Raw genomic sequence first — 26,246 nt, forward strand, 5'->3', positions numbered from 1 at the left:
TGGCAAGGGGGGGCTGAGTTCTCAGAAACTAGTTTACCAAAACACTTATCAAGCTGACACATCTTCAAAGATTACATTTAGTCAATCTTTCTACCTCAAGGAATCTCAACATCCTATGCAGAAGATAGGAGCTGCGCAGACATTGTGTTCACTTGTCATTTAGTTATTTTTTTTTAAACAAAAACACATATCAACCACTGTCTCCAGAAGATTGCTTTTAATTCTTAAACATTATGATATCATGTCATATATTTGTTTATATCCCCAAATATGTGTTATTAGCAAAAGTGGTCAGCAAGTGTTTGGCATAGTTTAATACAAGACTGTGTAGCACTATACTGGTCCTTGTAAAGTTGCTTACACTGTTTATCGCTGTTAAAGTTTTAGAGCTGAATGACTGGCATGTTTGCAGCAATAAGGGACTCATATACACTATTGATTTGAAGATCTTACTATCTTAGCCCAAGTAAATTTTTTACAGCGGCTATTTATATCTATAGATATGAGAGTAAATTAATAATATACCAGTGATACTCCATGCTATTTTAGTAATATAAAGTAATGCATTAATTAGTGTTTCTCTTAAAAGAATAAAATGTAGTATAAGTAAGAAGGGTACATGAGAAATTCAGATGCTCTCTCTTTCAAAAAAAAGCACTTATTTGACATCCTCGATACATTCAAGAGTTTGTCATCAGTTTGAGGGAAGGAGTACTGCAGAGGACCTCCTAAAGGCACATAATGAAGTGTAAAAAACGTATTTTGCAACCCAAAATATATTGACTTTTCAAAAAAAGACAGGGTGAGATCATTCTAAGGTTGTACAACAAATTTGGCATTTCTATTCAATATTGCAACAACCTTCCTGACAGTAGATTAGTTTAACATTGACCACCACAGAAAAAGAGTTACCTAGTTTAGAGTGCATGATAACTCATTGTTGCCCTTCACTGTACATTAAACGTCACCCATCAGAATGACAGGAATAAAAAAATTATTAGCGACTAGAGTCACTACTTAGAAGAATATAATTGGATGTGATTTTTACATACAGAATAAACCATTAAAATATTTCCAAGAGCAACATAGTATTTCTTTAAGTATTTAAAATTGGCAAAATAGAACCTCCTTTAAACAAAACAATAAACTACAAAATCTAATTGTGGTAATATGGGGTCATGTGAAGTATTTGTTCATAGTGAGAATTTTTGCATTGTATGGCACTCTGATATTAAAGAGAAAAAGCTTTGTCATCACAGACTAAGAACTGGAGAATTGTTGCTTTGCGTGTTTTTGCATTTTTTATGAAATAAAAATCAAATTCTTTTCTTTTTACTCTCTGTACATTAAGGACATAGCCAAACTCCCAGTGATGTCAAATTGAATTCTTCATCAGTAATTTTTTCCTGAGTAAATACATGTGAGAACCTCTGTGTAATTCAACATCTTTTTAAAACATATTTTATTTAGAAATGTCACTATTCTCATCAATTTAAAGAGGGCAATCACAAGCTTAAAATTTTAAGACAGCTTCATAAAGCCTGATGACCGGAGAGCTTCGAATCTGATGTGAAACAAGTAAATAAATAGATACACTGACTTAGATGAAAATCCATAGTTGGATTTATAAGGCACGTAAGATTGCCTTTTTTCAGGCCTGTGACTCCTAACGGTCTTCTGAAGAAACAGAATAGGTTTCAGATCTGGGACTTGAATACAGGTTCACCAGAATTTACCCAAAAAAACCCCTGCTTGTTCTTTTTTAAGTAGTTATAAACTAATTGTTTATGATTTTTTATATAATGGAAATAAATAATTCCATTTTTAAAATCCCTGATTAAAGTCTTTTCAAAAATTACTATAATAGGAATTCCAATAGGTCTATGAGCTTCTGTGGTTACATCTGTATTAGTAAGCAAAGGGAAGAATCCAAGTTTCAGCAGTGGCATGCAATCATCCATGTACTTCACTTGTTAACACATTCCCATTCACAGTTTTGGCCTATGCTGCTCTCTGATAATGCCAGATGTGTTTAGAGAGATAGAAAGTGCTGGTAAGCATTGCGGGTGAGATAACAGGGATGGAGGATTAGTCACATGAAACATAGGACATGCCATGTTACTTGTCCTCTGGGCCAGAAAGCAAGCCCGGAACCCTAGCCCTTGAAAAGTATATACATAGTCTTGGAGACCCACTGTGCTACTGTCAAAATCAGTGAGCGCTTTCACATTGACTTCTAGAGGAACATGATAGGACAATCATTTACTGCCTTATTCATGTTGACATTTAATTACAAATGTTTATCCTTTCTGATTATTTCATTAAAATTCTCAATCGTAACCGATAATTGTACAAGTATTTCAGTTACTGCTAGTGGAACACACAGGCTTTCTTCAGGAAAGACTGTGGTTAAAGGAATTCAAATGCATGACTCATCATAAGTTTGCAAGTAACTTCAACTAAACTACAAGGGTCTACTTGAGTACCATGAGGTCTGCATGAGCATAGGAACTCTGCTAAATTGCAGCTTCACATCCTGATGGTGGATAAAGACTTGACACTTTTTTTTTCTTTTTTAACTTCATAATCTAGAAACCTTTCTTTCATCTTCAAAAAAAAAACCCTGAAGCCTAGATATGAACTATCTATAGAACAATCAATTGGATACTAATGAGATACCAGTGCTTCTTTTATTGATAGCACTCACAGTCAGGAACTCCCATCCTCACATGCCGCCACTCATGTGCCACCTTCATAGCACTATCAATGAGCTGGAATTCACTCCTCTACCTCTCCAATTTGATAAAACCTTGTCAGGGTACTGAGGGTCTTGCCTCAGCTCAAGATTTCTTCCAGCCTATGTTTCCAATAAATTTTGATTCTAGAGGTAGTATTCAACAATGTAGGGACTAGATCCAAACTGCTTCTGGGAACAGGAAGTAACTCATTCTTTTCTACAGAAATAGATTATGGATACTCCTTTCTTTTTTTTTTCTGAGGAAGGACAATCACACTAACTTTTTCATTACTGAAGACGATTAACTTGACTTCATTCTGTGTTTAACCCTGACATTTGACTCAAATGTACTGCTTCCAGCACCAAATTACCTATCTGAATCTAATCTATTATTTTTCCTCTCATCAGATTGCCAAACAAACGTTTGTGACTTAAACAACATCAGAGAGATTCAGCTGCCTAAACACCAATGTCTCAGAATTTCAGATTTCCTAACATATTCAAGATATCTTTAGGGATCTGGTATATGTGATACAGGACTTACGGGCAACTTGTATGAACTTGACTGCTTAAGAAACATAGAATCATAGAAGGTTAGGGTTGGAAGGGACCTCAAAGATCATCTAGTTTCAATCCCCCTGCCATGGGCAGGGAAACCCTCCACTACACCAGCTGCCCAAAGCCTCATCCAACCTGGCCTTGAACACTGCCAGGGATGGGGCATCTACAACTTCTCTGGGCAACCTGTTCCACTGCCTCACCACCCTCAGAGTGAAAAATTTCTTTCTTATATCTAACCTAAATCTGCCCTCTTTCAGTTTAAATCCATTGCCCCTTGTCCTATCACTACACACCCTTGTAAAAAGTCCCTCTCCAGCTTTCCTGTACGCCCTCTTTAGGGTACTGGAAAGCTGCTATAAGATCACCCGGAGCCTTCTCTTCTCCAGGCTGAACAGCCCCAACTCTCTCAGCCTGTCTTCATAGCAGAGGTGCTCTAGTCCTCTGATCATCTTCGTGGCCCTCCTCTGGACTCGTTCCAGTAGCTCTATGTCTTTCTTGTGTTGGGGACTCCAGAGCTGAACACAGTATTCCAGGTGGGATCTCACAAGAGTTGAGCAGAGGGGCAGAATCACTTCCCTCGACCTGCTGGCCACACTTCTTTTGATACAGCCCAGGAGACGGTTGGTTTCTGGGCTGCCAGCGCACATACTTATTTTTCACTTCATTTATTCACATCTCAGAAATTTTCATCTTATTTAACTACTTTAACTATTTAACTACTTGTTCTGAACACTGAACTCTTTAAAGCAAGCATTTGCTCTTTGTTATGTAACAGAAGACATGGCCCTGCTTGGCGATGCTCTCTAAAGCTGTCCCCATGTAACAAGAAAGCCCATTAGGCTTTCCATGCCATCCAGAATCTCCACTGCCTTCACCTGTGGAGTCATTTACATTTGGGCATAGAGGCGCCAGCACCATCGTCTTCCTTGGTTTTGACATTTCCTTTTGCAGTCACAGAGGACTCTACAGTATGAGAGTCGGATGATGAGGGAAGGTGTTACAAACATTAACAGTCCCCATTAGCACTGAATCTGGAGGCAGAATTGGCCTTCTAGCAGCAGCAGAACAGAAGATATGAGAGGCCTCTGGTAGACTCTACCTAGTAAGTTTATCTAATTACAGTTACATTTGAAGCAAGGTTAAAATTCCTTTCATTCCAGTAAATGAAGGGCCCGCTGACCAGGATTTTGACATGATTAACTATTCATTCTCCTCTAACATGCCCGTTTAGAACAAGAGGAGCCAAGAGAGAGAAAGTAAGAGAGAGAAGTGTGTGGAGGATAAATACGACTAGTTAATAGACTTTTTCAGATATTTTTGCAAGTTGACATTAACTTTGTCATGCTCTGTGAGCACAGTGAACGAGTACAATGTACAAAGTTCAGCTAACTGCTTCCATTTCTCTTCTGGACAGGTCTTATTGGTTACATTGTGTCAGCCACAAAACCAGAGAATTTTCTAACTGGTGGGAACTTCTCTGAACTTGCATCACACTATAATCCTTCTAATTTTCACTCCAAAATATCTACCAAGAAAATATCTCCAGAACATGAACTAATTGCTGTAGTAACTGATAGCTGAAAACTGTCTTACATCACTGGTGATCGTGTTCTGGAACAGAAGCCCTGTAACTCTACTTCTACAAAGAAAGTAAGTTGATAGCAAATAGGCATCCTATTCTGTGTAAAGCTAAAGTTATTCCTCATGAGAAAGGAAAGAACTTCCTTAAAGATCGGGAGAATGGAAAGACACTGTATAACCTCTTCTGCTATTTACCCCATTAAAAGTTTTCCATGCAGCATTCCTCCTCCACAATAGTTGAGGAAGGAAGCTAAAATGGAAAGCAACAGTAGCTCTGGTGGTTTGCCATCTTTAGTCTGGTGAAATGATACGAATGATCCCATCAAGCTGAACTAACATTGCCTTCATGGTTCTCACAGCTAGAGGCTCTCTGCTGTAAAGTCTTTAGGCAAATCCTAATTGGCAAGTGCAGGTGTCACACACTTTCTAATGGCCACACAAAACAAAACAAAAAACCAAACCAAAACAGAACAAAACAAACAAAACAAAACAAGCCAAAACAAAGAGCATAATAAGAGTGAAGTACCAGAACAGGGCTATTTAATAGCAAGTGTTTTTATGTAAACTCCTCTCTGACAAGCTATAAGAAGGATTAATGACAAACATTTTGATATTTTAAAGGTTTATTATTTTGTAATAAAATCAGTTATATCCCTTAGCTGTTGTGAGATTTGTAACTATGATGCTGAAAACTTTCAATATTTTAGAATTATTACCATGTAAGAAAGGTACCTTTTTGATAAAGATAGAACTTCTGATATACTATAATAAAAACAAAAAGGTGATAACCTTTGTTCTTAAGTCTGAAAATGCATTATTAGCTTACACTAAAGCGATTTCACCATTATTAGAATTCACACAGGGTGATTTCCACAGATAAAACAAAAATGCTTGAAGAACACACTACTGAATTAATTTCAGCATTAAAAACAAATACCATACTTCTTTTTCAGACTGATTTCTGGTCAAGCCCTGTTGGTGCTTAGTGACCCCTACTCTCTAATGAGTTAGAGACTGGAGGCTTGCATAAGCCAGGTGAACTTCTGGCTAACAGCTAAATCAGAAAGGTAAGCAGAAGATAAATAATTCTCATACTTCTGCCTACAGGAACTTGTAAGGAACAATCTTACTTTTCTCCAGATACTGAATGACATTTAAAGTTAAACAACATTGCCTATTTATTTCCTTTTCTTCTTTAATATATGCTTCTGCTTTGGACTACAATGTTAATCATGAACCACCTCTAATATTTTTCCTGCCAACAAAGAAATTCTTCATCTTTCGAAGACATGAGGTTCTGGTAACCTGTGCTGATTTTGGCTGGGATAGAGTTAATTGTCTTCATAGAAGCTAGCATGAGTCTATATTTTGGATTTGTGCTGAAAAGCGTTGATAACACAGGGATGTTTCATTATTGCTGAGCAGTGCTTACACAGAGTCAAGGCCTTCTCCACTTCTCATTCATCCCACCAGCGAGTAGGCTGGGGCTGCACAAAAAGTTGGGAGGGGACACAACTGAGAAAGCTGACCCCAACTGACCAAAAGGGATAGTTCGTACCGTATGACTCGTGTTCAGCATATAAAGACAGGGGAATAGGAAGGAAGGGGAGGGACATTCAGAGTGATGGCATTTGTCTTCCCAGTAACAGTTAAAAATGATGGAGCTCTGCTTTCCTGGAGATGGCTGAACACCTGCCTTCCAATGGGAAGCAGTGAATGAATTCCTTGCTTTGTTTTGCTTGTAAGTACAGCTTTGCTTTACTTATTAAACTGTCTTTATCTCAACCCATGAGGTTTCTCACTTTTATCCTTCTGATTTTCGACCCCATCCCAGCAGGGAGGAGTGAGTGAGCAGCTGTGTGGTGCTTAGCTGCTGGCTGGGCTTAAAAACACTCCATAAGTTTATACTGGGTTGGGTTTTCTTCTTACTGGTTTGGTTTTCCTCCAATTTAGGTCTATTCACATGTTTTCTGAATACAATGGATAATGATGATTGAGAGTCAGAGGAATTTAGGAAATCTGGTTTAGCTAAATTTGCAGAAACTAAATTATTTCCAGTTCTGAAGTCAGAAACTGATACTTAATTTTTTAAAAACTTATATTCTAACAGACATTTTATGCCACTTTAAATAATGGACATTTGACTATTCAGATAAAATATTTAAAAGTAGGCAAAGATTGTATCTGTAGTATTAACATTATACAACAATACAAGAATAAAAGAGTAAAACCATAAATGCTTTCATTATCCAGGTTTCCTTATCCTTCAAGTAATCCTGAAACCAAAAAAAAAAAATTCAAAGGAGAACTCTGAAGACTATCTTACAGAAACTGCTCTTCCTCTGAACATCTGTAGCTAGGATTTTTTATTGTCATACCATGTTGGCTTTGCTTCCAATGGTTTATGTCTCCCTCTTCATTTAAATGATATAAAGAAATTCGTTGCATATGGGGTCACATATTTAGCAAACAACTTATGCACATTTTCATACGTTTGGTTCATGTAGCATAAAACTGCCTTTCAACCTTACGCCATTTTTTTTTTTCTCAATATTATTGTATGTTTCTGGACTGTCCAGAAGTAAGGCAAATAGAAATCATAACTGCTAACATTCATTTTCCATCCTATCACTACACCCCTACATTTTTCTTAAGGAAACCTTTCACTGTTAAGTCAAGGTGTTCCAAGCAGGATGCAGGTGTGAAATAACTTCATCCGACATCAGCTTTTCTGTTTTTGATTTTTGGGAAAACAAACAAACAAGCAAACAGCTCAGCTGCTGGTTGAATTCATCTTCTGATATATCAGATAATCTGGTAAATTTGGTCACTGACGCTAATGAAAAAAGAGGTTAATCAGTTAACTTGCACACTTTCAAATTACCACTTGTATCCAAATATTAATGAAATCTTTTGACAGCACTATGGTACCTTCTTGGATTCTTATTGACTCTATTCCCATTCTACTAGATTCTTGGTGTTTGTTCTTCAGGTGGAGGACAGTGTGGGTTTGCACATCTCATGAGAGAACTGCTGGCTATGCATTACAATGGGGGTTACAATTTCCTTCTCCCCACTAACATTATGAATGCTAAAGTAAAACACATGCAAAAACCCCAAAATAAAGCAAATAAGCCTCCTTCCTCCTTCATCCAAAAACATAAGAGACACTGGCTTTCCCAAAAGCATAATTTTAACTTGAAAACACTCAGATTCATCTGTAGAGGAATACTTCTCTTTAGGCGTGTTTAACATTATTCCATGTTGATTTGCTAAATATACAAAGTGCCAAGTCTAGACCTGCGTCTTCTTTTCTTTTCTTGTCACGTATTGGAGGAAAAAAAGAGTTTTGACAAAACAGAATGAAATGACTAACATCAGAAAATGTTCAGCATTTTTCTGGAGACTCTCAACCTTTTTTCAAGCAAACTACTTTATACAATTGATCCAATATTCTTTTATGTACCATGTGTGCTGATAATTAGCAAGGACTGTTCAAAATAGGGATGTACCACTGCAAATGTTACTACAATGTGAAGATCTTTCAAAATTAAATGAAGTTGTTCCTCTGACTATTTTTTACATTTCTCAGCAAGGACTATGGAATTATTTGCTAATAGATGGTAACACAGTACATTAGAGACTAACAATCACTATCTGTGGTAGATATGAAACAATGTTTTGCGTGATGTTACAGAACTTTTGACAAAACAGTCTTCAGATATTGACTCACTTATAGAAGCTGTTTACCCAAGGCATGTGAAGACACAAAATGAGGCAGATGAGTTTACATTGCTCATAGTTAAACTAAATTAGATAAAGACAACACAAACTTCTTATGAGAAATGTCAGTTTTGACTGCTGAGATATGTTCAAAAGCAAATTTCATAGTATGTATGTTTCTAATATTTTCAACATGGACATACAGCGTTCCAAAAAAAAAAAAAAAAAAAGCCCAGAAAACTAGACATATAAACATGAGTATATGAGCTAGGATTACATGTGTGTGAAATGGAATGGCAATACAGGTGGCATAATGCATTCTAGTATCTCTCAGCTTGTTCTAGAAATGAAGGGAATGCAAATGTAATTATTAAACTGTTGTGGTGTTGTGGGTGGTTTGAAATAATGATTTAGATAAATAGTGAATGGCATTCAGGCAGATGTCTTGCAATGAACTCTGTCGAACACAATGAACCAAGCAGAACAATTCTAGTCAGTCAAAGTCAAAAAGGAAAGAAGGCCAGAGAGTAACTCATTATTTCAGAAGCTGTCACCAATGAAACGTAGGAGACTTTAATAGTAAAGATGGTTTATCCAGCTGAATCCTCTCTAAGAGCTTTAGCAAACAGCCTTTGGAATCTAAGACACAAGGTTACTTTTAAGATTCAAAAGGATATATAGATTCTGACATATTTGGGCAGTTAAATATTCAATGTAACATGTAAATGAGAAACTGTAAACAAGAGAAATCATAGTGTGAAAATAGTTCAACATGAGGTTGATATAACTTTCCGCAAATACCTCTCAGACTTTATGAAAGGTTGTCTTACAATGTTCCATCAAAATGGAGACAAAATATATGTTTATAAATATGTAACATTTATATGTAACAATGTTTAAAAAGTAAAGTCAGAATGAGTACAGACAGAATGAGCTGTCCATCTAGCTGGAGACAATGATCTATCTATATCTATCTAAAATTTAATTTCTGTCTTTGGACACAGATGCTTAAGTAAATGAGAATGAAGAGACTGAATTGCAGGTAGTAAGACACACCTAACTCCTTACAGATGAACAGAGCTATGATTCAGTTCAGACATTCAAAATACCTAGGTTCTTGGACAACCTGTGATGAATTTAAAAACCTTGTGATGGCTTTCAGAATAACAAGAAAAAAATTAACAGAAAGGGTGGAAAGAGAATTTTTAGGCTATTTTCAATTTTACACAGCATAAGGATACTACTATACTCTTCATCTAAAAAAAAAATTCTTTTTCTGATTAGGTTAGTCTACAGAGTAACAAAAATTAACATAAAACATACTGATGAAGCAAGTGCCACAAACAGATGCCTATTACAAGGTTTTTTCCTTATAGCAGAAGTCACCAGGCCTACTGCTTTGTTTCCTAAGAAGACCTCACACACATCTTTACTCTGCAAAAGATAAGGTTGGCTAGACCTCCACACACAAACAAAAAAATCATTTTCTTGACAGAAGAAACCAGAATTGACCAGGTGTGTTGAAGTGAGCATATTTTTCTTCTTCAAAGTGCATATAGAGATTTAGCCAATGAGGTAGTACTATGTCTTCTGCTGGACTGCTAAGGCAGGTGAGTTATGAGTTCTTCAGCCATCCTCAGTAAAGCATTTCTGCGGTTTGGCTGGCAAGTAGTTTCTTCTTATATTTGATGCATTGTAAGTAGTATCCAAGATGTCAGGACTGATTACAACCAGTACAGCAAGGTTTGAGAGTACTGTTTTTTCCCCTAAAATCTAAGGAGGTTATTTATGCTAAAAAGAGTTAAAAAATACGATTTTTATCTTATTATAAACTCTAACAGTATTGAAAGAGAGGCTAGTATGTAGATGCTGTGCTTGCATGTTGCATGCTTGGAGACACTTTGATACTCTTGTCTCTCTGTGAACAGCCGAAGGAGATTGAGAGCATTCAGAACTGATTCAAGAGAAGCCTGAGGAGATGGAATGAAGAGTCGATACTGAGCTGTTTTTTATATATTAGAAATTCTATAGACTGACACTGAATTCAGATAAATCTCTTGTGGAAGAAGTCAGAGAGATCAAAGCGTCTTCTGAATGTCAAGATGCAAAGTGAAAGATTACTGCTTAACCTTGTTGCTATACATGTCTTTCTTTTGGCCCTATATGCTCTTCCACAACATTTAGACTTTATAGCACTGATCACAATTGGTGTCATAACATCTCAAAATGATTACACAGCTTAGATGATGACCATAAGAAAGCATTATAATTCCAGTATGGTTTGCATTTTGATACAGATAAAGATAAAACATAAGATCTGTGTGCTGACCACAGAAAATCAAACTTAAATACTACTAGAGATTATGCAGATTTACGGTAATATTAATGGCATACAGCACAGTAAACTCCCATTATGTTTAATCAATTTAAAGTTTCCATTCATATTTTGTGCAAAGTGATACTCAGAAATATCTGAGCATATTTGAAATATCATCTGCAAGTCTTGCTTACAACATTTCCAGTTACTGCTGTCCAGGCAAGATGATTGGACAATTTCATTGCTATACATAGAGCAGGATAGACTAAGTGAAAAACGTGCTTAATAATCTGCTCATGAGTGCAAAAAATTAAGACATAATTGAGGTATCTTCTTTATATTAACCTCAGTTAACTAAATTCTATTTAACTGATAGAAATCTACAATTAAAATTTTACAGGTCTGACATAAAAGAGAAGAAATTTAGTTCAGAAAGTAAGCTTTTTAGAACATTCTCACATAATACTAGGATTTCTTGGTATAGCTACACAAATATATCCATTAGTAAAAAGCTAGAAAAGTCTTCGAAGAGAGAGAAAAAGACTTGTCATGCAATCTGCCTGGTTCACTTGAGAAAAAAAGCCCAGTGTTCCAGAGACTGGCACAGTTGCTCTTTGCTCACAATACGATGATCTCTAGTGTTAACAAGGATTTGCTTTTCAACTGGAAAAATTATATGAAAGAAGCAGACTATACTGAATCTTTGGAAGCAATCAACTAAGGGTCATAGTGCAACTTAACAGAATAAAATCCCTGACTTTGAAATAACTGTTATGGAACAGTTTTGCAAAGGTACAGGTTTTGGCATGCTTTTATCCTTGTCTATTTACACAGTATTTTATATTCAAATGACAATATCCCCACTTGCATACAACTGAGGCAAAACTATCTTTAAACTGTAAGAGAAGCAGATTTTAGGATTGCTCTATTGGATAATGAATCCATTCCTGAAAATATCTCATAACATATGCTGTAGCTCTCTAAGGAGGCTCAGGAGATAAAATTCTCATAGGAAGAAGGCTTGTTAAGAACAAGGGGTCAAATATATTAACGTCCAACTTGAATAAATATCAACATATTAATTAGTAACCAGAGCTCCATAGTAACTGAAAAGTAGTTCCCTCTCATTCTGCCATTAATTCCTTTCCATCAATATATCTTTTAAGAAGTAATTTGAAAATCAATCAGACAAACTCAAGGACAGAAATCAGCTGATCAAGAAATATGAAATAAAAATGAAGGCTGATGAGATGTAAAAGAATATGCATGCACTCCAGAGACAGATAATGTTCAGGTGTCTGATTCAAGTCTGAAGTAGTAGGCTATTTCTAAACTTCTTCACAGAGAAAGATGAAGATAAATGTGTGGAGATGTTTTTAAAGCTCTTGTCTTCTTTTTTTATGCTTTATTGCAGCTGGTAAGAGAAAATATAATTTGGTGATGAGGCAGTATCCACTGTGCTCTTATCACTGCTTACAAGGAAATGGAAAAATAGTTGGTACTGAATACTTTGACAACTGAAACCAGCGCAAGGGCTTGACTTAAGAAAAGTAGGATAGCATAATTCTGCTGAAGGGAGGAAAAAGCATGAAGTCCTAACATACAGAATGTGGTACAAGCAAAGGTGAATCAAGCCCTTTAAAATGATAACCCATGATTCAGTATCAGCAATTAGGGCAGTGGGCACAGTGTAATGTATATTTACACAATATTCACTGACACTCCAGACAGTTCAGTATGAGAAGCATGAGCTCATTAGTGGACCATTTTGTCCAGGGTAGTTTATCTGCTTCACAGCTGATCTGTAAAGGTGAAGCATTGTGATAAGGCAGGTGTATCTCTTCTAGCTATGAAGACAGGTCACTTAAGAGTAAACTGCTTTATGACAGACAGACGTGTTCACAGCAAACAGACCTTACCACACAGAGAAATACTTCAATGCGCAGGGAATGACTTGAAATCCAGTAATTGAGTGGAAATGACTGGATAAATATATTTAAGGAGTTTGGCCTCCAATCTGTGTTTCCAGAAAAGATTCATGAAGACTTGGATGTTTAAAATTATACATCAGAGACTCCAAAAAATATAATACAATCATGAGGAAAGTCAGCTGAAGACTAATTTTGAAAGTCAGTTACTGGAAGATCTATGGAAATCAAACATATTTATCATTTCTTAAAGTATGAAAATTATTTCTTGGTATTGCCTGTGCAGAATGGGAACTATCCTCCAGTTACCAACACATCAGATTTTGCTGAGACCAAAAACAGGAAATAGCTGTTTCATATATACAGACTAATGGAAAAGAAGGGACAATATGTGTCTATAAAGTTTTTATACAACTTGTAAGAAATAAGCATGTTTCTTAGAAATGAAACAATAGTTTACACCAACAGACAGAAATGAAAAGAAATTCCACTAATTGAGATTTCTCATTATACAGATCAGAAAATGTTGTGTAATTGACAGAACTCCAAAAATGAGTTGGTGAACTTTACTCCAGTCGTAGTTTTCCTTCTAATCACACGTGAACTGTGAATTTAACTGAGATTCTAAATCAAAGAAAAAGTAAAGACTGAGGCAAAAAGGAAACATATTGGAATTGGAATGCAACAAGACGTCAGAAGACACGAGGACATTGCTAGTAGTGACACAGGACACCGCTAGCTAACATGAGAAACAGATGTATTACTATTGCCACAAGAGAAAAAAAAAAAAACTGTATGTCTTTCGGAGATTGCAGAAAAGTAATAGGCTTAATGTCAAGTAGACTAGGTTTTACCTATCAGTCATTAGCCTGTATGACAAAGAAAGGAACTAACCACCATAACTACTTAGATCTAACAATCACAACAAACAAGATTAAGAGGTTTTGTTATATATGGAAAATCACAGCCTACTATAATTCCCCACAAAGAATGACAATTAAAGAAACACTGCGTACAACACATATATGTTCATCCTACCCACAATGCAAAATCTGTAACACCCCACAAAAGCAGATGACTCATCATTGTTGGGGGGGACTACTAGAGGAAAATTACTTAGAAAGTCCTCCAGCTAAAAAATAAATCTGTCTCCGAGATTTTTGCCTTCTTGAGTATGCAAAGATTCCCAGCTTTTTAGATCAGGTTCTCAAATTGAAAGGAAAATCCAATGCTCTTTCAAATAAAGAAAAGGCTAATAAAGATTTATATTACATTTTTCCTCATTTATGCCTAATATGTTACTCTATGAAACTTCTTTCAGCAATTCTCTCTCAAAGATTCTTGAACCTTCACTAATTTCTCATCTTTCCCTAAATAGGACTGTATCATTAATAATGAGTGAAATCCAAGCACCATAAACAAACTGTACTTGCCATTTTCAACATACCAAGCTCTTACATTCCAACACTGTTTGGAAGACATGGTAAAACAATAAAATCACAAAACATTTGACACAAAATGGGAGGTTTAAATCTAAAAATAAATATTCTACACTGAACACTCTGATGAGCTGCAATTAATAAACATCATATCATAGAAGACATACTAAATACTGCTCCAAACATAGATACACCTTGTTATGAAACACGTAGTAATTACTATGAAACATTGGTAGCTAAACATTCATTATGGAAGCACTATTATGAAATAGAAATCTTAATAAGACACTCTATGTGGAACCTATTAATTTAGTGGCATAGAGTCCAACAGTTTCATGATACCAGGACTGAAATATATATTATCAGCTGTACAATATACTAAATTATAATCTGTACTGAAAATATGTAGCACTATGCTGCAAAGTCCTCTTCACTACCACACTTCAGTTAGCAGTATCTCTCTTTCATGACAAATACGTTTTGTGAATTATATTCATGAAAGGCTCTTCTACTTTGAATAATGTTCTTTTCTCTCTTTATTATTTAGCAGATTACATTTTTAGCTTAGACCTGTTCCCTATATGAACTGTAGTGACAGAAAATTCTATCACATACTATTAAATCATTCTGCATTGTGAATAAAATCTGTAGATTGTCTTACATAATCCTAGACCTTTTATTTTTAAATGTTATCAATATTTGATTGTACATGTTAAGAGGTATTGAAAATCTTGATATGTGAAGGCTCATACAAACTTAGGCATAAAAAAGGTACTTTATAAAACCCAAGAAAAAACAAAACTCCTCTGCTCAGTATAAAACGTATTTCATATTGCTTTACAATGAATAATATAAGGAATTTATGGTGCTGGTCACAAAAACAGACAAGTGAAAAAAAGTTCAGCAATCCTGGTCTACCATGTGGCACTTCTGTTTAAAAATAAACATTCTTTTCAGTTCTACTAGTGAGATCAAGTGACTGAACAGCTTAATAAAAAAAAAAAGGCTTCAAGAAATCTATCTTTCCTACAAAATATGACGATATATTTTCAAAGCATAAGTTAGAACTCAGCCATACAACTCCTACTAACATTAATGGAAGCTGCCTGTCCAAAACCACTGTGTATTATGCTGAAAATGTCTTTTAGTGATAACAATAGGGACATACATATAAATATTTCACAGGAGGTGTTTCACAAAAGAAACATTTGTGATTTATGCTCAGCTGTGGATTCAGAAGTACCTGTATCACAGGAATACCTCAGAAATTAGTTTACTCTCTGGTTATATAGTCCATTATAATCAACTGTTCTTTCAAGAACTTCAACATAATTCTGGCTCTTTAAAGCAGACTTTTAAAGGTGGCACATGAGCGAAGTTATTTATGTTTCTGTGTTATCTGTATTACTTCAATACCTCATGTACTTTATGTACAAATAATCTTGCTAAATTACTTTTAAACCAGTTTCTAAAAATGTTACCTCTCCCCTTAGTAGAGGAATGATTCAACTTCTCCAAAATGAAGCAGATAGTATCAAAGAAAGATGGTAAACCTTGATATCGACTACAGCACAACAGGAAAACAAAAATATGAAGATTCTACTCTGTACCACAGGATGAAATCATAAAAATCTCGAAGCTGAAGTGAGATTGCATTATCAAGTCAAATATACGCTTCTTAAAATCATTGTTACAGAAAAAAAAAAAAAAAGTGTTATTAAAGGGCTAAAAGCCAATATAATTTGTATGTGTTTGATCAAAAAAAATATTTAAAAGTGACTACTAGGAGGAATCTGCAGCAGAGATTACATTTACAACACTGGTTTGCTGTTCTGAATGTTTTTTTGCTGTCACAGCAAAAGTCGAAGTTGCAACATATAAGTCTGTATTTCGGTATTTGGAGTCAGTCCTAATTTCTTAACAGGGAAAAGGTAAATATATAGGATTTTTCGACAAAAGATATTTTCCTCCTTGTTTATGTTGGAGAAAATAGATTAAAAAGTGAGCCCTATATATGAAATCAATTTACAATTTAACAATTGTTGTATTGAGTTCCTTAACCCTGAAAGCTCAACTGAACATGCTTCCAAATACTTGGCCATCAGGGATTTAAATTACGTGAGGTATCTCAGGGATTTTACCTAGCACACAATTGAAAGCTAAATATTGTTACCCTACTTCTAAGATATAATCTACATAAAGTAACTCCTTTTGTAACAGGTAGAGGCCTAATTTGGACATCTAGGGTTAACATGGGCAGCTAAGTACTCAATTTGAGATTAAGCACCATAGCATCAAATGAAATCAGGCTAACAAAATAAAATATGTCAACCTCTCTTTCTAAATGCAACACAATTGGGAAAAGATATTTCGCAAACTTTCTAGTGTCTCTAAATTTGTAAATAAAAGGAGAAAGGTAGCTAGCATACTCAAGACTTAGTGACATAACAAACTGGAGACTTAGTATGGCAGTGGAGAAAATTAGTAGTGAGAACCCTCATCATTAATTATTCTTCTGTACATCATGAAGTTAAAATATAAGAGTATGAAAGTAAGAAAATTTTTGTGACTTTTGACATTATTAGTAAGAAAAAGATGATAACAATTGCCAAAAAAATCACAAAAGTTGACATGTTACCTGGCTATGACAAAGAGCACACAACTGACACCCAAGTAAGCCAGCAGAATATACATCCAGATATCAGGGGAGAGAGGATTCAGGAAGGAGAAGACGCCCGGGTTTGTACCATTGGGCTTGCGGTACAAAATACTTATTCCAAGAGTCATAAGGGCTTGGAAAAGTCGATGACCTTCTCTCGAACATAGGTAATTGCCAATGGTGCAACTGCAAGGTCAGCTTTCTGTTAACAGAAATACAAAAATAGAAACAAGCCATAAGTCAGGAGAAACAGGTTAAAGCAGAAAATCAGATTAGGTAAAATACAAACTTTACATTGAAGTAGTTTTTTCTTGTACTAGGTAGGCTGAAATTTAAAACTGTCTTCTCCTTATAAGTAAGGAAACAGAATTATTCTGCTTCCTGTTTGCTAAACTGACATAGCAGCATTTAGGAAAATTAAAAACACTATTACATGGATAGAAGCAAAGAAAAATACTGCATCTTACAGAAAACATGAACATCCATTATCATGTCTTTTAAAGCTTTTTAAAATGTACATATCAACATGTCTCCTCTTTGTCACTCTCTCACTGCGGTCTTTAGAAGCTAACATATTTGTGAAGCAGATATGAATATGCTTGTACAAGTGCAGGAAAAGGGCCAGGACGTAGTTTTGCTTATTTTAGCATTAAAATATTGGTACAAAATGAGGAACATTTTTAAAATGGGAAATGCTACACCTGAAAAGTTGCTACAGGCATAAGTTCTAACAAAGCACAACTGTCCTTATTAGTTTGCAGAAATCACTGTGAAACGTGTAGTTAACTATTAATCGATCGCAGCATTTAAAATGAAATCTTACAATACAATGTATTTTGTCAATTTACATTTAATTTTAGTATTACTACTGTGCATGTCTGTATGTGTACGTGTGTGTGTGTACATGTGCACTTATGAAAGAGGAAGTTCAGAGCTAGAAGTTATGTGTACAAGACTTAGCAAGTTCTAAACTAAGAATTCCTTGTAAATATAGGTATGTAATGACATAAATAGTATCGCTATTGTGACATACTGTTATCCAAGTAACATAGCTGCAGATAACATCATTTTCAGAATGCCTGTTCTAACCAAAGATCCAGAGATTTTGTTCCCAATAAAATCTTACTAATTCATACATCTATATATTTTATTTTACTCAGTTGGCATTGTGTATACTGCATAACACTCAAAACCCCACACAATGTTACAGTATTTCAATGTTCCTTTTTTTTGTTGTCTCACCTTCCACAAAGTTCTATTATAGTCTATTGTTATTACAAGCATTTTGTGTATCATTAGGTCTACTCTAATAAAGTACTTCTATGTCACAATGTGAAACTGTTGGCACCATTTAAAATAATATCGTAAGGTTTACTGGTCAAAACCATGACATATGCTTCATTTGCATTGGTATTCAGAAATTGTAAATATTAATGAGACTAGCAAGGCTTTATTCCACAGCAGCTGACTTTTTTATGGATTGCATATTATCAATGATATTCCAGCTGATGCAGAAAGGAAGCAGTAAAGTAAGAAACTAAAACTCATTTGGATTAAAAGTTATAGGTCAACGTGTAGAAGTTTGAGAAACCTAACGACTAAAGTTAGTTTCAGAGATAACTAGCAATCTTTACCCTAAGTATCTAAAGTCAACTCACTAGAGACTGTGAGAAAATGCGACTGCCTGAAGGTAGAGAAAATAGATCTTTTGGAAGGCTATTGGCAGTTCTGACTTTTGGTCTTAAAACATTATCAAGAGCCTTAATGGATAATTTCTTGAACAAATACTTTGGGAAATCCAATGCTTGGTCACTAGATGAAAACAGAATGGTATACAAGTGAATATAGATCATGACTATCTCCAGTGGAGCAAAGCTCCAGGGAAGTTGCAGATGAAATTAGAAAAATAATCAAACAAGAATTATGTATGTCTTTTATGAAGAAGAGGACAATCAGATATCTCAACCTGGGAGGTACAGATCCAAAATGTAGGTCCGTATCTTAATCTTTCATGATTTTCTTCACAGCTTTAGTAACTTTATTTCAATATTATTGAACTAGTATATTACCATAAGAACAAAAATTAAACATCTCAACAAAACCAATATCCAGAGTCTTTACTGAGGAAACAAAAAGCTGTTAGCATGACTGACATAAAAATGTAATACCGCCAAATGTAACCACTTTTTCTAATCAGTTCTATGTTATCTCCAAATACTCAATTCTCTTGGCAGTTGTTTCATTCTGAAATGGTGCTATATGAAAGTAAGAGAAATAAGGGGCCAAGTTTCCAGAAATGCAGTACCAGGGTCTCCTACAGTCTTCTAGAATGAAGATATACAAGTAAGAGAATTCTCTTTAGCTAATTTCTAAGGATGGATTGGAGAGGAATGGTGTAAAATTAGGATTTTGTCAATCTACATTTATCAACATTTACAAATGAGTACATCCTAAAATGGCTTTCTGATAAGTTCCATGACAAAGAATATTTGTTTCACGTTGGCAATGACGTATGATTCCAGTTCTTAGAATGAATGGATGTATGATTCTATTTTTTAAAGAAAAAAAAAATTATCTCTTTGAAAGCATAATCCAAAATAGCACTTATTCTTGACCTTAGAGTACTTGTGATGAAGGCCTTTTTATGACAGCATCCAAGAACTGGTAAGGATAAGCTATTTGATACAGAGAAAAATTCGGCACCAACTAAAAGTTACAATTGCAATTAGAACAGGTCTGACAAAGACATCCAACACAAGGCACAGTTCTACAGTAAAACAAACAGTAGCCATACCATGTGATGAAGGAGAGCACTTCAGACAGTAATGCCAATGTTAGATGGCAGAGACTGAATAAAAATACTCCTCACAATAAATTCTTACTTAAATATGTCAAGTGTGAGGAAATCACAATCCTGCATTCACTCCACCATTCAAAGATATGGCATGATAAACTGGAAAATGGCACTCACATTCTGCATTCATCTTGACAGTTTTTCAAAAGAGGTTCTCTAGCAAGGAAGAGAATATCCAGGTCAAGAAGGAGGAAGAAACGGAATTTATTATACTCTACAAGACGCTTTTCAAAATCAACAGAACCCTTGGCAGTTATTCCTACCCTGCTTTCTCAAAGTGCATCAAGAGATATTTTGAATATTACTTTTAACAGTACATTCTCAGTAGTACTTGATCTTCCATCTTCACCCTCCATCTTAAAGAGTAGTGATATTTTCTCCTTTCATACTAGCATATACACTCTCAGTACGGTCTACTTTCTACATCACTTCAGAACTCTGTGAGCAGGGATTGCTAGACCTTCCCTTCTTTTTGTGCCGTATGAGGACGGCACATATCTCTTCACAGCCATGTAAAGGTTTCCTTGTCTTGCTGCCATGTGCAGCTGTAGGATGCTCACTCACCAACAAACAACTCAAGGTATACATGATTTATTTCTGTTACGGAAGCACCTAAGGCATGATAAAATCCTCCTTTTCTTCTTCATTTACATTTTACTTCCAAACAGCTTGTTGACTATTTTACATAAAGTAAAATTTAAAGAAAAAAAGGAAGCCATTTTTTTAGTTGCAAAGGGCTGAAATTTGGTACATAACCTCTAAGAAGATAAGTTTTAAATTTATATAGAATTCAATCTATGCATGCAGCTACTAGCAACTTCAGTAAGAAATCTGCACACAAATGCTGAGTAGTGCTTGGGCCATAGCATGTATAGTAAGTTGGTATTCACAGATATCGACATTTTGGATGGGAAAACTAACTGAATTGACTGAATTTTCTTTTGATGATCCTTTTCTAAAAACCTTTTGTCTCACCTATTTCATTCAAAGGAATGAAAAGTTTAATTTCAATCTAGACATACTAACCTGTGTTCGTTTCAGCTAGGTTAGTTTTTTCATAGTAGCTAGTATGGGGCTATGTTTCCGATTTGTGCTGGAAACAGTGTTGATAATACAGGGATGTTTTAGTTCTTGCCGAGCAGAGCTTACACAGAGCCAAAGCCTTTTGTGTTTCTTACACACTGGGGGTACCAGAAGTTAGAAGGGGACACAGCTAGTACAACTGACCCCGGTTGACCAAAGAGATATTCCAAACCATACGATGTCATGCTTAGCAATATAACTAGGGAGAAGGTTGTAAGGTGGGTTGCTGCTCAGGTTCTGGCTGGGCATTGGCAGGTTGGTGGTGAGCAATTGTTCTCATTTGAATCACTGGTCTTTCTTGAATTTTATTTCTCTCTTCTTGTTATTTTTGTCTTAATTAAAATTATTATTATTGCTGTTGTTATTACTAGTATTATTTCAATTATTAAACTGTTCTTATCTCAGTCCATGAGTTTTCTCACTTTTACCCTTCAAATTTTATTGCCTTTATCCTGCTGGATGCAGGGGGAGCAAGCGAGCAGCTGCGTGTTTGGTTGTCAGTTGGGTTTAGACCACAACACAATCACAAAGTGGCTAACAGTTACTTATAATTAGACTCTAGAGCTACAGAACAGTCCATCATAATAATGGAGTTATTTAGACTATGTAAATGGAGTCTGCTCTTCAGCCTAACACCCTAAGTCAATACATAACTTCAGCCACCTGAAATTTTTGGAATTGTTAACATGAGAGCTGAATTTTAGTTACATTCCCTAGAGTTACATCTCTAAGCTAGACAGAGGAAGGCTAATGCCCAGCTTCAAATCTTTAAACCCATGTAACAGGCTTAATGCACAGAGAGCTCATGCATTAGTCCTGTTCACAGAACTGCATTTCCCTGTTACTGGTTTGAAAAACTGAGATCTGTAGTGTGCTTTTAAGCTTGTGATCAATCCTAAACTAGCCTGTTCATGCTGCTACATTATAGAAAATTTTACACTCTATGAGAAGCTTTGGGTCTTGACACAAGATCTTAATTTCCTTTTGAAACACTAGGACTTTATTATGGCTTTATTGCTATTTTATTTTAACTAGCAATTTACATTATTTTGATATAAATTGTTTTTCATCTCTTTCTACTACCTTTCATGACCTTATAGGACAATTCAGGTGGGAAAAAACATCAGGAGATCTCTAATCTAATCTCTTCTTCAAAGCAGGGTCATCTACATGATCAGACCAGGCTGCTCTGGGCTTTAGCCAGTCAGTTTTGAAAACCGCCAAGAATGGAGACTACATAATCTCTCTGGATAACCTGTTCAAGTGCCTGTCTGTCCATGTAGTGAAAAAGTTTCTACAGACAAGCAGTGGAGCAAGTTGCTTAGAGAAACTACGCAATTTTCATCCTTGGAGGTTTTCAATTTATACTTATTGTCTTTTGTCTTCCTGCCAAGCACCACTGTGAAGAGTCCGAATGCGTCTTCTTGATAACCTCCTCACAGGTCTTGGAAAGTTGCTACTGGAAGTTGTTACCTTTGCCAAATATAGTGACATATCATAAAGTCCAAAACAAGTCCAGACTAGCTGAGTTTAGATGTCACACCTTCTTATTTGTGGGATCCTGACTTGTAGCCTTTAAGATTAATTGCTAACAATATCATATATGATGCAACTTCAGCATTTGTTTCTTTATTAACATAATAAAGTAATATATGATGACAGTTTAACTAGGTACTGGCTCAAGACAAACATTTGTTTCTTACTGCTGAGCTGCTTCTCAGTACCTACTGCTCAGCAACAAAAAGTTACTGAAAGACAGGTGGTTTACTCAGATTCATTTTACTGAGACACAGTAATATTCCATAGTTGTTTAATTTCTCTAGACATCCTTATGTCAGCACGGCTAACACGTTTCTCAGTAGTCTTGAACAGCTGCGATAAGTAATGGTTGTTGCAACTGCAAGCCCTCAAGTGTTTAGAGGAGAGTCTTGATCTAGTAACCAACAAGGTCATCTCCCTAGAGATCTAGATCTCAAAAAAAAAGGCAAAAGGTTCTGCAGAATAAAATTCACCTGCTGCCCACCACTACAGAACCAACTTGCTACATGAATTTAATCAGAAAAAAACATTTGGAATCCTTCCTATAATGTCTTTTAAACAGGATGGAACGTACCTTTTGATCAACCTAGCCCTGTCTAGAAGTGATTTTTGGCATTGTTTTCTGTTTGCTCCTTTGTTATTCTCTGAATGTTTAGTCAAGGAAAAATATTAATATTAAAACTGTCAGGAACTCTGTAATTAGCTAATCTAGGTTATTTCGTTTTACTCAATGCTAGTAAACCTAGGAACTTTTGTAGTCCGTTCTCACTTAGCTATGCCATTATAGGTTAGATTTGCAAAACAGTCATTTTTGAACCATCATTCAAAATAGTCATCACCATTCAAAATAGTCATAAAGTTCCAATCTGTTGATTTATCGGACACTCACTAAAATATTTTACACCAACTTTGTCTTAATCAACAGTTACACAAATGGTATGTAAGAGGACTAGAGGTAGTGGATGACGAAACTACACTTAGCAGGAAGATGGATGACAATAAGCTACAATAATAAGAAAATCTCAGCCTTAATTTTTATCACATCACTCCATCAGAGTTTTCCACAAAGGACTCTTCTAATTGTTAGAAGGGCAAGATTCACATAACCACAGAAAGGGCAAACTGCTAAAGACAATATTTACAAGAGAGTGTAGGTATCATGGCTCAGGGTTCAGGAAAGGGAGACTGTCATCTTAAAAATAAATAAATAAATAAATTCATAGATTTCATAGATTTCTAGGTTGGAAAAGACCTTAGAGATCATTCAGTCCAACCGTCCCTAATCCCCATTAAACCATATCCCTAAGTAGTTCATCCACCCTTTTCTTAAACACATCCAGGGATGGGGACTCAACCACCTCCCTGGGCAGCTTATTCCAGTGGCTGACAACCCTTTCAGAGAAGAAATACTTCCTAACATCCAACCTGAATCTCCCCTGACTAAGCTTATACCCATTTCCTCTTGTCCTATCACCCATCACTAATGTAAAGAGCCCTTCCCCTACCTCCCCACCATCCCTTCTCAAGTATTTGTAGGCTGTAATCAGCTCTCCCCTCAGCCTCCTCTTCTCCAGGCTAAACAGCCCCAACTCCCTCAGCCGCTCCTCATAAGTTTTATTTTCCAGCCCCTTGACCAGTTTAGTCGCCCTTCTCTGAACTCGCTCCAGGAGCTCAATATCTCTCTTAAAGCGAGGGGCCCAAAACTGGACACAATATTCCAGGTGCGGCCTCACCAGTGCCAAGTACAGGGGCAGGATCACTTCCCTGCTCCTGCTGGTCACACTATTCTTGATACATGCCAGTATCCCATTGGCCTTTTTGGCCACCTGGGCACACTGCTGGCTCATATCAAGCCGATAGTCAACCAACACCCCCAGGTCCTTCTCCGCCAGGCAGCTCTCCAGCCACTCTTCCCCGACCCTGTAGCGATGCTTGGGGTTTTTATACCCCAAGTGAAGGACTCTGCACTTGGCCTTATTAAGCTCATGCCATTGGCCTCATCCCAATGATCCAGTCTGTTCAAATCCCTCTGAAGGGCCTCCCTACCCTCGAGCAGATCGACACAGCCTCCCAGCTTGGTGTCGTCCGCAAACTTACTGAGGGTACATTCAATCCCCTCATCCAGGTCATTGATAAAGATGTTAAACAGAACCGGACGCAGCACTGAGCCCTGGGGAACCGCACTGGTGACCGGCCTCCAGCCGGATTTAGCCCCATTTACCACCACTCTTAACTTACAACAGTACTTAAAGTAATTAAAATGTTACAGTTCTTCTTTACATTTATCACGGTTTTTTTTTTTTCCAAAATTGTATTTTGGTACTAGAGATGGTTATGAAAATGACTGGACATCATGTTCCAGTGCAGCTTCCTGAAATAAAATAACATTGATTCCTTGTTTGTAGCTAGCATTTTTGTCATTATCCTTTCCAGACCTACCATAACTCCCTGAAAGAGGCTTTTTTTCCAGTTGTTAACCCACTATGTCACCTAGACTTTCAGTTACTGTTCCCAGGACAAAAAAAATCCCACACTTTTTAATTTCAATGTAAATTCTGTTCTCAAATATATGGGGTTTTATCAAATTATTTCAGTGAAATCATTTCATCATTCAACCAAGTTTGATTTGTGTCAAATTTGATTTCGTCCCACTTTTCTGTACCACTTTGTCATCTGCAATTTTCTACAAGGGAATCAAAATGATTAATAATGTTTTTGCATATCATTTGGATGGGATTGGATCATTACAGGATATACTACCTCTTATTGATTAACAGTTCTCAATTGTCAACTTTTTGAAACCTATCATTTCATCAGCTTAATTAATTAATGGGATAAACTCCACTAAAATGAACAAAATCAATCTCCTGTACACCCATTCCCTCCAGATGTTTTTTGATGCAGCCATCACCAGAACTAGGTTTTATTTTAAAAAGAATCCACACACTGAAATTCTCATTGAATCGTTAATTTTCAGTGTCCTAGGCTTTAATTAAAATTAATCATTATTATAAACAAGAACAAAAAATTGTCTTTTTAGAGAACTCCATCATCTATGAAATAAAACAGAAGTGTTTTTATATTATGTATATTCTCAAAACATTATCTATCATGCAATGGATTACATGTGCTGTAATTATAAAAGAATGGCTATTACAGTACATATTTTATTACACAAAAATATTGTCACAAATCTAAGGAAGAAAAATATTAGCAGTGTTTTCATGCATTAGAACCTAATTTAGTTCTGTTCTGCCTAGGGTGTATGTAACTAATTTGAAAAAGTTGTTACATTTATTTAAATTCAAGGAAGGTTATCTGAGCCCTAGGCACTGTTTAAATACTGAAGATACCAGAATAAACTTAATAACAATCAGCTTTAATAGAAACTAAATACAAATCCTAAGGATAAAATCTGTGTGGTTGAGTTAAAATGTTTCTAGTATTTATAAGATGAAATCTATGAAACACTTAAAAATGTCATTACTGTTTTAATTTATTTCTTGTATTATGTGAAGTTCTGCTTCATTCTGGAAGACAAAGATCAACAGAGAGGTACAAATACATCATGAATAAGAACACAAATATAACAAGAAAAATATCAATCGGCATGAAAAACAGATGTAGATAAATTCCTAGCCTAACTACTGCCTAACTAGAAAGTGGATAGCTAGTTAAGTAACATTTATGGATGACACTAAGATGTTTAAAGTAGAAAGACTATAAAAGAGTTGTTGTAGGTCAACCTGCACAAGAAGAAGTGGAGGACAGTAAATAAAATGAGCTCAGAAAAAGAAACAAGGAAGTGATTCTTCACTTTAAGTG

General features: G+C 35.8%; 1 protein-coding gene across 1 annotated transcript in view; it reads right to left on the minus strand.

The window, feature by feature from the left end:
- Positions 1-26,246, minus strand: part of GRIK2 (glutamate ionotropic receptor kainate type subunit 2) — a 352,290-nt gene that overhangs the window by 34,630 nt on the left and 291,414 nt on the right. The window contains 2 exon segments of the mRNA XM_086631971.1: positions 16,925-17,075; positions 17,078-17,147. Coding sequence (XP_086488097.1) covers positions 16,925-17,075; positions 17,078-17,147 — 221 coding nt within the window.

Source organism: Tauraco erythrolophus, chromosome 2 (assembly GCF_009769465.1).
Source record: "Tauraco erythrolophus isolate bTauEry1 chromosome 2, bTauEry1.pri, whole genome shotgun sequence".
Taxonomy (NCBI): Eukaryota; Metazoa; Chordata; class Aves; order Musophagiformes; family Musophagidae; genus Tauraco; species Tauraco erythrolophus.